At 39.2% G+C, this 12,598-nt stretch overlaps 1 protein-coding gene across 1 annotated transcript in view; it reads left to right on the top strand.

Annotated features, from left to right (window-relative positions):
* LOC105230709 (uncharacterized) overlaps positions 1 to 11,916 on the top strand; it is a 147,383-nt gene extending 135,467 nt beyond the window's left edge. Inside the window, exons 11-14 of the mRNA XM_049451604.1 lie at positions 2,144 to 2,282; positions 4,619 to 4,724; positions 5,085 to 5,247; positions 7,692 to 11,916. Coding sequence (XP_049307561.1) covers positions 2,144 to 2,282; positions 4,619 to 4,724; positions 5,085 to 5,247; positions 7,692 to 9,376 — 2,093 coding nt within the window. The 3' untranslated portion in view covers positions 9,377 to 11,916. The remainder of the gene's footprint in view (positions 1 to 2,143; positions 2,283 to 4,618; positions 4,725 to 5,084; positions 5,248 to 7,691) is intronic.
* Positions 11,917 to 12,598: the final 682 nt, after the last annotated feature.

Here is a 12,598-nt window from a genome sequence, read left to right as displayed (position 1 = left end):
TGCAGTCACACTTTCGGCGCCGCAAAACACGAAATAGTTGAAGGCACTCTTGGTGTCAAGATCCGCCCACACATCTAACTATGGACGGCAGCCGGTTTCATGGCACGCTGCTGGTCACCGCTCTCGTGGGGGGATAATAAATGCCCGCTACATCCATCGCATATGCCGAGCTGTGAGGCATGCTCTTACGATTAGCTACTTGAATATTTGTGGAACACGATGTCCCTTAATGCCAACAACGTTGAATAGTTAAAGGCGGAAAATTACAGAATTTAAGCTGCAGTCATTTAAGGATCATCTAAAAACCCATTAAACAAGCTTAAGAGAATTGATAATTGGAAAGTAGTGCGCTTAGAGGTCGTTTATGGCAGATGATAAAACTTGAAAACGAAACTCGGTAATGGATTGGCCGTTATACTCGTAGCCTTAATCACAATTTATACCCTGTACAAAATATTTTGCCACGATGTCTGTAACGCCCACCCAGGCCTTTTAAAGTATATTTGTACATAAATGATCAGCGTGTTGGGCGAGTCCATATACAGGATTTGTCCAGAAAATAATAGGACTGAGTCGATTTAAAAAAATTTATTGAGCCAATCGTTACAATTCTTTAAAAACTCACAAAACAGGCTCCTTCTGCGTCGATGCAGCACTGCCAGAAACAAAAAAAAAGTCGCTCTTCGTTAGCTAGGAACGCTCTCTACCGAATCCAGTAGCCTCAGCGCATGCTCCGCAGTACAGCCGCGGCAGTAGAAAATCAGTCCTATTACTTTCCGGAGAAACCCTATAGGCAACAACGTTACGAGCAGATATTGCAAGGAAGTATGAGAGAAGTATGCGAGAAGCGCTGAAACTTACTTTATGCCTCTGTCCAGCCATATCTAAAACTCGTCTCTGATATGTAGGAGGTTCGCAGCTCAAGAGACTAGATGATGTATCAAAATTATTATTTATTAAAATTATTATATCAAGTCGTCCTTAAAGTTCGCAAAAAGCTTTGACGTCCTGTGTGATGAATACTTCAGCTGAAATTGTCAATAAATTTAGTAGGTCTATCTTATCTTAATATCGCTGACTCTACTAAAATTAGTTCTTACAATCTCATCTTTATGATACTAATAGGTAAGCAGGAAGTTGTAGGAAACCAACCAAGTTGTTGTATCCCATTAAATTAAATATAAAATTACTTTAAGCATTTAAATAAGGAACTTCGAATAAGTAAATTGTATCCAAAACCGTTAGTTCCCAAAAGCTCAACTACAAACGAATTTAATACTTTTCCTTACCCACACGCTTTCCTACAAATAGCGTTGGATTTCCGCAAGTGAGAGTGAGCGCAATACCCAAGCTCACGTTCGTACATAAGCAAATAAGGCAAATAAGTGCTTAACCGTATGAAGTCACTTATTCACAAGCAGGAAGTTAGCATGAAATGTGTGTCACATTAAATTATACAAACAAAAAAGATTTGAAGGGACCCACTTTATCAAATATGCGAAACACAAGTGCGACAGGCGAAATTCCGAGAAAAAGATTACGAAATTACCGAAACCAGAGAGAGTGCAAAGAAAAGCAAAAAATAAAACACAAAAAAAGGGAAAAGCAAATCATAGCAAAGACTGTTGCAAAGCGAAAGCTGTATGGCGCTTGCTGTTGTGGTTGTTGTTGTTGTTAGTGGTGGTGCAGAAAGCATGGCACTCGAGCATGAAAAATTGTTGTGCTGCGCCATGAATAATGCAGAAACTTACAAATTTTCAAAGAATCTTTTTTTTCTCTCCCTGAAACTACGCTGGCGTTCGCCTACTTGCGTGCGCAAGTATGTGTGTCATTAAAACGTCATCAAATCAATATTCGCATAAATTTTAAAGTAGCTTAAAAAATTTTGGTGCTTTTGAAGAAAATAGAAATTACATAATTCACAAATGTGGCATGTGGCATACAAATTATATAAGAGCATTACGAAATATTATGTAATTGCAGTGAGTGAAAATGCGCCGAAAATATTGTAGAAACACAGGCGTATAATGGAAAAATGGACGACCAAAATTACTATTACTGAATTTGATTTTTCTTGAAATAATATTTGCTTTTGATTTTCACCGTATTTTATATTTCATTTCTCAATTCCTTTGCCGCACAGTGGAGGTGCTATTTCTCGCCTGGGGTGTGCGCCTGTGCATTATGGTGCGGAAGGCGCCGTCCGAATTCAACGAGAGCCGCTTCATCTCCATGGCCATCTACAATGAATTCCTGCTGACCTGTTTCCTCAACGTCTCCATGTAAGTAATGTGTGCACAGGTTAAGTAAATGACCAAAAATAAATTATTGTATAGCATAAACACACCAACACAGATACGCTTAAGTAGTACTTACAAGCGTTTACACGATGTTTTGGTCATAAGTACAGTTGGTGGGCAGTGATATAGAACTAGGAATTCAGGTGCCTTGATTAATCGGCGAAAGAGCTGATCTAAACGTGGCAAGTTATCATGGAAGGGTACAGTAGAACAACTAAAAGAACAGAAAGTGGAACTATAAAGCACTCGCAGTATGCAACTTATGGAGATGAAGAATTATCTGCAGAAGTCTACGCTGGAAATTCTCATGTCTAAAAGTTTAATTTTACGCATGCTTCATGGTTACATCTTCAATGGTTTTAGTTGAAAATCGGTTCAAAAGGAGTTTTCAGTCTAGTTAGAATGAAATTTGTCGCAATTTAATAGAACGCAATACAATCCAGGAAAACAAGAAATTTAAATATAACACAAGAGCCCCTACGCTTTCTAATTTGCCAGATTTGATAAAAATTTGTTTGAAAGTAGTCCGATAAGTAATCTTAATCGTTATGAAACGACTTACAGCTCTGATTCCAAAAGTTATTAGTATATTGGGTAGTCGAAAAAGAATTTTCGTATTTTGTCTGCTGTTTTAGCTGTCGTATATCTCCAGTTCTGCTAATAACATTGTGTCACACCATATATTGTTGGAAAGGCTTCATTTAAGCAAAAAAAATTCAATTCGGGAAAGATAAAAAAAGTTACAGCTGTTCAAAAATGAGTGAAAATAATGAAGAAATTCGCTATATTTTGAAATTTTTGTATAAAAAAGAGAAGAATGCCACGCAAGCCACCAATGAAATTTGTGAAGTTTACGGAGACGATGCTGTATCAGTTCGTGTAGCACAACAATGGTTCGCTCGCTTCCGTTCTGGAAATTTCGATGTGAAAGATGCACCTCGCTCTGGTCGATCTATCGTTGAAAAAGTCGATGAAATTATGGAAAGATTGACCAGGACCGTCACATAAGCAGCCATGACATCGCTAAGGAACTTAACATTCATCATCAAACGGTTTTGAACCATTTAAAAGAGGCTGGCTACAAAAAGAAGCTGTTTGGGTACCACATGAATCGTCTGTGAAAAATTTTATGGACCGAATTAACATCTGTGATTTGCTGAAACGAAATGAGACCGAACCATTCCTGAAGCGAAAGGTAACAGAAGACGAAAGTGGATCAAATACGACAATAATGTGCGAAAAGGATCATGATCCAAGCGTGGTGAAGCTCTACAAATGGTCGCAAAGCCAGGATTAACGCCTCGAAAGGTTATGCTGAGTGTTTGGTGGGATTGGAAAGGAATCATCCACTATGAGCTGCTTCAGCCTGGTCGAACGATTGACTCTACATTTTACTGTCAACAACTGATGGGATTTAAGCAAGAAATCGAGAAAAACGTCCACAACTGATCAACAGGAATGACTTTTTCTTCCATAAGGAGAACTCTAGACCATAAGCATCTTTGATGACTCCGCAAAAAACTGGGAGGGTTTGGCTGGGAAGTTTTAATGCATCCTCCATATAGCCAAGACCTTGCACCATCGGTCTACCATTCGTTTCAGTCAATGCAAAACTCCCTTAATGGAATAAAGTTGGCTTCAAGAGAAGCCTGTAAAAATTACTTGTCGAAGTTTTTCGCCGAGAAACCAGAAAAGTTTTACGCTGAAAGAATAATGTCTCTAGCGGAAGAATGGCAAAAAATGGTCGAACAAAATTGAACATTTATTAAAGTTCATTACAAACACAAAAAAAAATAAGTTGAAGTCTGATTAGAAATACGAAAAGACTACCCAATATATTATTTTATGTCCAAGCTAGACAAAAGGTAATCTTTAGTCGTCTACTGGTTCAATCTAAACACTTCTACGGAGTTGTGAGCATATATTTACTTAAGAGCTCCAGCTGGCAAAGAAATTGGCTTTATAGCACAGACCTATAAAACATCCCCCAAATTGCAAATTTCCTTTATGTCTGTTTAAACTATAATAATAATTACATTAGAGCAAACACTATTGAAATTCTTAAATAATATCACTATCCGAGGTTTAGAGACATAGTTTGTCAATGGAAAATTCAAAGAGTAATCAAAAAAATAAAATTCTTTACACGTTGAAACTGTTATACATATCATGCTTAGGCGTCTGCCAACTGTAACACAAATATTTACAGTTAAAACAAAAAAAAACAATGAAGCACAGTGACTATACAAAACATAAACGAAATTCCACAAACTCAACATTTCTTTTTACTTCACTTTACGCTTCTTCAATTCTTTTAGGCTCTTCCTGCAATCACCGGCTAATCCTGACCTGCTCTACATCATTTTCTTCTGTCACACACAATTGACGGTGACACTTTTATTGTGTTTAATATTCGGCAGCAAGGTAAGTGTCGCAACGCTCCCACGCACCGCCCAACCCACCGGCCCACGCCGCGTTATTTTTAACTTTGAAGGCATTGTGTGGCATCTAAACATTTATAAACTCATGTTGACAAGAAAATTGGAAAAAAACACACTGAAAAAAGAAAAGTTATTGGGAAATCTAAAATTAGCCGCATGCCTAATGTTAGCTCGGGCGTATATAAATTCCGTTTGTGACAATATTGTTATTTAATCCTCGATTACATTCAAATTCCTCACTGACAATTCGTTTTCGCTTATTTTATTGTCGGCACTTATATGACTCTTTTATTGTTGCTTTTCTTGCTATTGTCGCTTATTTTGTACTTTTATGACTCAACAGGTTTACATTGTGCTGCGCAGCGGCAAATCGCATCAGGAGACCATCGGCATGGGCGCCAAGTCCTCCGGCGCCAAATTCAATTTTCGTCCACAGGTGCGCACCTTTGCTAATCCCAGCTCGGTTACCACCTCCACCGTTCCAGTGGCGGGCACCACATCAGGCGGTAAGTTGCTAATTCACACGCATCACGAACTTTTTCACTAAGCGCTTAGCTTTTCCCCGATTTAAAGAGGATTTCGCTTATCTAGTCAGCAAGCAAACACGAAATTATTTACTCAAGCGTTTTGTATTTGTAGTTGGACATTTTAGTGGTTTGACAGGAACAAAAAGCAGAAAATATTTCATTCTAATTAAGTGTAAACGAGCCGAGTGAGGGCTTTCACACAAACTCTCATCACGTGATTACAAGCGACTGACAGTTTTAAAATGAGAACAATGGAAAATAACGAACATCGTAATTCGGGTTTGTCGGGAATGTAATAGGACTGAGTCGATTTAAAAAAATGATTGAACCAATCCTTTAAATTTTATAAAAACTTTCAAAATAGGTTCCTTCTTTCTGGAATAACCCTGTACATATGTTTTTAATAGGGCCTTTGACGTTTCCTGTTTTGTATTACAAACTTCGTGGCAAACTTAATATGTATACCTTGCTCAGGATACACAGTTTCTTTCATCTATCTATCAAAACGATTAGTATCTAACGAACTTTATACAGTCATTAAATGCTAAGCTTCAAATAGCTCCATTACCTCTCTTTACTGCTTACCTGCCATCCTTCGTCATTACTCAAACAAGTCCCTAATGCTACCAGCTCCTATACCTTGGCACTGACAGTTATCAATGCTTTGGCACTGTCATGTCATGCGAGTTGCATCATTTGTCAAAACGCTCAAGCACGAGCCACTCACTCCGTGACGCTTGGCTCTCCGCCGCCGTTGCTCGAACTCCCACTTTACATTGGCAGAGAAATCTCGTGTCGTCATTAATGGTCAGTAGTTTTTGCTTAAATCTACTGCATTTACTCTTTAACTGAGACATCTCATGTCACTCATTTTATAGTGGACAGTTCGACGTGAAGTCGCCTAGTGAAACACTTTGATACATTTTCAGACAGTACTCTGAGTTTTCAGGGTTTCAAGGCAAAATTGATTAATAAATGATGATGTTTTATGTGCGTAAATATTTTTTTTGAAGTAAATTGTCAGCACATCTACCAAAAAATGTTCGCTGTTTCAACCAAAACAATTATTTTCATGGTTGTGTGAGTAGAAAATACATATGTGTGCTTAGTTTGACCACAATTTGTTGTTTGCGGTCAAAACTCAAAAGTCAATTTATTTTATTGAATCCAATTACATTCACGGACGTTCATATGTATGATGCCCTGCAGGAAATGAAAGGACCCGGTGCACTTTGCTTAACACACAAAAGTTCCAGAAGTTTTAACCATTACAAACCAGTTTGGTTTAGTGAACACCTCGATCGACTTATTGCACTAGAAATTTGGATAACTAGCTCAAACGGCTGTCCCTCTATACTTGAAAGAGGTCCGGCTTTGTTAGGGTTTTTGGGGCGAGCTACCATCTCTTTATATTGCCTGGAGTTGTCATCGTCAGCGTACCCTGAACCTGCATACTTCGCTTACAAAGACCTTGTAGTGACATAACAGCGATTTCTGTTCTGTTCAGTTCTGACTACTAAATTATCCGACCAGTTTTCATTTTCCCAAAGGGCAGGCACAAACATTCGTTTAGAGTTGTATTGAAAAAAGCTAGACTTTTGATATTGCAGTCATTATTTGCAAGTTAAATTTCGGAATGGCGTCATAATTTTATACAGTCAGCCACAGGCTTTTTGGAGTAAATTTAAACCTTTATTGCTCATTTATCATAATCAATATTGGCTGCGACAGTGAGCCAAAAAGACAGCTGTAGGTACAGGGTTTGTCCGGAAAGTAATAGGACTGAGTCGATTTGAAAAAAATTATTGAACCAATCGATACAATTCTTTAAAAACTTTCGAAATAGCCTTTGTCGTCTCAAAATGCTTTCCTGTCATCGGCCTTTTCAGGCAAAGAAACAAAAAAATTCCGGGGGGCCAAATCTGGACTGTAGGGCAACTGCGGATGCCTTGTGATGCCGGGAGTCACCTCTGCTTTAAGGAACGCTGCATTTTCGGCTTGCACCACTCACAGCCCACTCACAGCGTAAATATTTGTCCCGACTCTCAAAGTGCTCGGAGACAATTGACCAGCCGTTTGTTCGTTAGCTAGGAATTCCCTATACCAAATCAAGTCGGTGCGCGCATGCCCCGAAATACAGTCGCGGCGAAAGAAAATTAGCCCTATTACTTTTCCGACAAACCCTGTATTTACTTATTCGAGAAATTGCTTAAAAAATTTTTCAATTTTTTTTTACTTATGCACAACACAATCTTGAGGTCATCGTCATGTGAGAAAGACCCTTAATTTAGTCAATTAGCAATTCCATCCAGCTCTTATTAATGTTGCCCAAACCGAACCCCAATAATAAAAAAAAATAAAACTTTTGCAAAATTCTCTACCGAACGCAATCCTCAGTCGTAAACTTTCTTCTTTCTCCGCAGACACAAAACTTTCGGACCAAGAAGCACTTGAAGAAATCCGACAACTGAGTGTGCAGCTACAGCGCATTCAAGAGATGGCGCCGCCGAAAGGTGTTGCCGTTATGACAATCTCCAGTCTCTTAGACGGCCTTAAGACGCCAGGCGGTATGATTATGGTCGCTGCCGCCGCATCGCAGGCGGCCACTTCGAACAACCAACTAACCGTGCGCCCATATACGCCTGGCAGTGGTGGCGGTGGCGTAACTGCAAGCAGTGCCGGCGGTGGCGCTTTGCCACTGCTCTCACTCAATACTGAAATGGAGAAGTACAATCAACAGATGCACACAACGCACAACAACAATGTTACGGCAGCTGCGGGCAATGCTGCTAAGCCTACACAACCGAAAACACTAATGCTGGAGGTGGAGACCAGCACAACCACAATCGAGGAGTCTTTGTTGGCGCTGCGTGAAGACCGCGCCATCAATACAGACTTGACGCGGAGCGAGGACTTCCATCAGCAAGCGTTGGGCTGTGCGCAGGGGCACATCATTTGTACGCGTTGCTTGGTTATTTCCAAAGAACACTATTTCAGCTGCCGGCCATTCACCCCGCCACATGGCTTAGTGGGTGGAGATGATGGTAGTGGGAAAAAACAACGGGGTGGCAATAGTGATGGTTGTAAATATAGTGGTGCCACTTGTCAACAGCTCGGTTCACCACAGCCGGAAGGCAGCATCAGCTTTACGAATATAAAACTGGAATGTATGTGCTCGCAGCCTGACTTGGACATCGATGCAGAAGTGGAACTGCCCCTCAGGCGGCGCATCAATGTACGCAGCGCGGCCACCAATACACCACCTTCCACGCGAGGCAGCAGCAAGCGACGCAGTGGCCGCACGAAAACGAGCAGCCCCAGCTTGCAGGATATCGGCAGTGAGAGTCTGGGAGCAGACGTGCGCTATCGTATATGTGATAATTGTAAAAATAAGTATCGTAATAGCAATAAGTGTGGCGGTAGAAAGTTCCGAAAAAGTATCAAGAATGGACGAAACTCGCGCCAGCTATCGTCCGCCGCAACAGCAGCAGCTACAATAATCAGAGCCGGCGATGAACGTCATTCACAAAAGCTCACCTTAGCTGCACGAACTGGCGTTACACAGACGCGTAGCAATGACCTGCTTGACCGTCAACCGGCGACTGACCATACCAGCACCGCAGCATCCGCGAGTCAAAGACAAAAGACGCACTCCACGGACGACATCATCTTCTACACAACCACCGATGAGAGTAGCACCAACAGTGATGACACTTCAGATTGCGAAGGCGCGTGTATTCGGCTGCGAAATCGACAACGCGAATTAACTGTTCAATCGACTTCTGCACTCAGCACAGTAAGCGGCGGTTGTGGCACGTTACACAAAGACGCTGTGGCCACTTCAGAAGACTCTATGGCGGCAGCGTGTATAGCGGCAGTGGCGAATGTTGGCGCTGTGAGTGGAGAAGTTGCAAACAATGCACACTCGACGGTTGATGTGCCGCACGATTCAAACGGCTCTGTTACAAATGAAGAAGCCAAGCCAAGCTATGCAGCCGTTGAAGACAACAGCGCGCCATCTAATGGCGCTGGGCGTGCAAAGCGGCCCGACAAACTGATACTCGATCTGAATGATCGCTCCAAGTACACTAAAGAGGTTTCTGTTTAGGTTATTTTGGTTAGAAATGTAGGTACTCTCATGTAAGTTATGTTAGAGAGCGCTTAGCTAGTCAGGTTTTGTACATAGAAATACTAAATAGTAGAAGATTAAAGTTTTCTTAATGAACTTAGTAGAAATTAAAAAAGTTAAGTGGAAAAGCATGGGCCTGCACAATTGCATATGCACTCTGACGATTTGAAAATGTGTAACTAAAACTATAATAATTACGTGCTACTAAAAAGAAGTGGGAGCATGTTGAATACTCAGTAGGCTTACTAAGCATTAGTTAGGTAATGAGACTTCGTAGGAGTGTGTACCTAGATTATCAGCCATTTGATGGCTTTATTTGCATTATCTTATAAAGTTTGGCAATTTCTAAAATATTACTGACTCATAAGTGATATTGTAGTGAGAGTATTTACCATATATATATTTATTATTTAGGTACTACTTAAAGGTAAGTGCGTTGCTTAAACCTTGAGTTTTTGCCAGCTGAGCTTCATCATTTATACGCTGCGAAGTGCGCTCTTGAGGCGGTATATTGTTTGATGAAAAATTCGGTATGCTATATTTTGAAAAGAGTTTGCCGAGACAAGCACGATTCTTTATACCATTGAGTCCAAGCTGTCTAGCTTTATATTCTGGTAGACTCTACCATTTTTATTTCGTATTATATGTGTTTGTCGAAAGCTAAACTTAGTTAAGCTTTAGTAGCACATTTTTCCCTGATACTTCTTTCACCAGTTAAGATTTGTTCCTGAGGTGGGTACAGAGAATAGAAAAAATATGAAATCAAGGACCAACATCATAATTATTCTGGTGCAGTTGTTTGGAGTTTCCCCAAAATGCTTTAAAAATGTTGAGCCTTTTGGATATGAATGCTAGAGCATTGTAAGAAGGTAAAACTGTAGGCTATACAGAATCCGAGGAACTCCTCGTCGCGGTGCCATATAAAATTGGTTGTCTGAGTTCAAAACTCTAAATTTCTTCTGTCGCGCCCTTTTCTAGGGATCAACAAATAAACATTTCTTTCAACAAAATATGATATTCGAGGATATATCAAAAACATGACATATGTAGGTAGCAAAAAGAAAATGCTTGTATGTTCGGAAATTTTCCACTAGGGTTAGTTGGTTGACATTGTCAAAGCTTAGTAGTTTCTCGATTGAATACTGATATGTGATGCCTGCTTGCAAAACGCTTCTTAGAATGTAAATATTAGGTAGTCGAAAAAGTATTTACGCATTTTGTCAGTAGCTGTCATACCATATAGTGTTGGAAAGGTGAGCTTTTAAGCTTCAATTAACCAAAAAAAAAATTATAAGCCTTATTCCTTATTATAAGTTCCTTCTCCGTAATATTCAAGCCGTCAGCCGTTGTAAGCGTTGATGAAGAAGCTCTTCGGTGAACTCAAGGCTTTTAGAGCACTGTGATTTGTGTATAAAACTAGTAGATTTAAGATAGCTAAAAGATATAGGTAGTTTTAAAGCAAATATAAAACATATGTAGGTATTTTTTTCTTTCTATAATATATTGCTCACTCTTTTTCTCCTTCAATACTTCATATAATAAGTCTTTTGTCACTTCCGAGTCAGCATATACAAATTTTCAATTGAAATTTTATATTTTAATCATTATTATCTTGCTTTTACTGTAAGTGCATGTAAATATCCAGCTTGAAACACTCGCTTCCAATGAGATTCTTTGAGATTCTCTCGTCTACTGGTGCCAAACTATGGCAACTGATTCTGCAACGGAAATGAGCCCTGAGTTGCACAATCATTTCGCCATGAATTGGCGCCAAGCGTCAGTGTGTGGAATCCAATGGAACTGCAGCGTTTCTAGTAACTTAGTTAGCATCATACACAGTTGGATTACTCTTAGCGCTAACGCAATTTAGTCACCTAGAGGAAGCATTTCTAGCTGTGTGTAAATAATTTATGAACTAACTTTTTTCTTAGGAACGCACTCATGTTCAAATAAAGTGTGTTTGCGACTAGTGGAAAAAGTGAGGAAATATTTTTTACTCTTAAGTATTAAAAATTCACATATCTCTGCCAAAGAAATTACGTTAAAGTACCAAAAGTAATGAAAAGTATTATTAAAATTTGTAATTACCGTATATAATTCATAAAGCTAGCTCTTAAGTATTTATTATGTAAAGCAAGTTTGTTGGTCATTAAAACTAACTGTATATAGGTAAATAAATACATATGTAAAGCGCATTCGCATAAATGTTTACTTTGTGGCACTCAACTTGGCGAAACGTAGTAATTAGGTAAGTATTTGTACTTCTGCACCACAACAACATTCAAAGCAAACATTCTCCCTTTGCCGCTGCTGTTCCTTACTCCTTTTGCCTTTGACGTTGGCAATTTTAATAAGTTATTCCTAGTAAAATAGGCCCACTCGTCGCTTTCTGTACGGCAAGCCAGGGTACTCTTTAGCAAGAAATTTAATAAATCAGAAAACACAATTTTATACACACTCGGCTAACGGCATACACAGCGGCTGGCCAATTAAGCCGCTTTGCACGATAAGCCAGAATTGAGCATTTACACATTTTTAATGAAAATTGCCAAGAATTCCAAATTTTTTTTTAAATTCATAACGAATAAGGGGAGCTGGGAAAAATATGAAATTTGATTTGTGCGAAAATGTTAATTAAATATTTTTTGTAAACTGTAAAATTATTAAAGCGTAAGGAGGGGCTAAGTTTGTATGTAATCGAACATATTATATTATCGAAAATGTCGAGTAGTCGAAATGCTGCTCCCAGTTATTTTAAATGGATGGAGATATGTAAACGGAGCCGTGGCATCCATTTGGCCGACATTTTGTTCAAATAACAGAAAAAACCAGAACCCAATTTTATCACAGTTGGGTTACGTATTTAACTTTAGCATCATGTCGTTCTTGAAGGCAGGCCTGTATATTTTATAAAGCCAAGAACAAGGGGATATTCGGTATTTAACTAGGGCCTAGACTACAGTAAGTTTGCACACATTTTGCCAACCATAAATTTATTAAAGTCAGATGAAGAGTCGAGAATATCTATATAGGGTGTATTGGGGCTGTTGGAAGGTCTCGACTCTTTAGCTTAACTTTTGGTATTACTCAAGTTTACTAAAGAACATGTTTGCCTAAAACTTTATTTCACATACTTACTGAAATATTTGCCATAAGATATAATAAGTAAAATCATAATGCAATGCCAAACGGATGCTTAGA

The sequence above is a fragment of the Bactrocera dorsalis genome, chromosome 3, assembly GCF_023373825.1.
Source record: "Bactrocera dorsalis isolate Fly_Bdor chromosome 3, ASM2337382v1, whole genome shotgun sequence".
Lineage (NCBI taxonomy): Eukaryota > Metazoa > Arthropoda > Insecta > Diptera > Tephritidae > Bactrocera > Bactrocera dorsalis.
Note: the sequence above shows the minus strand (reverse complement) of the source record. Positions and strands in the feature narration are given on the sequence as shown.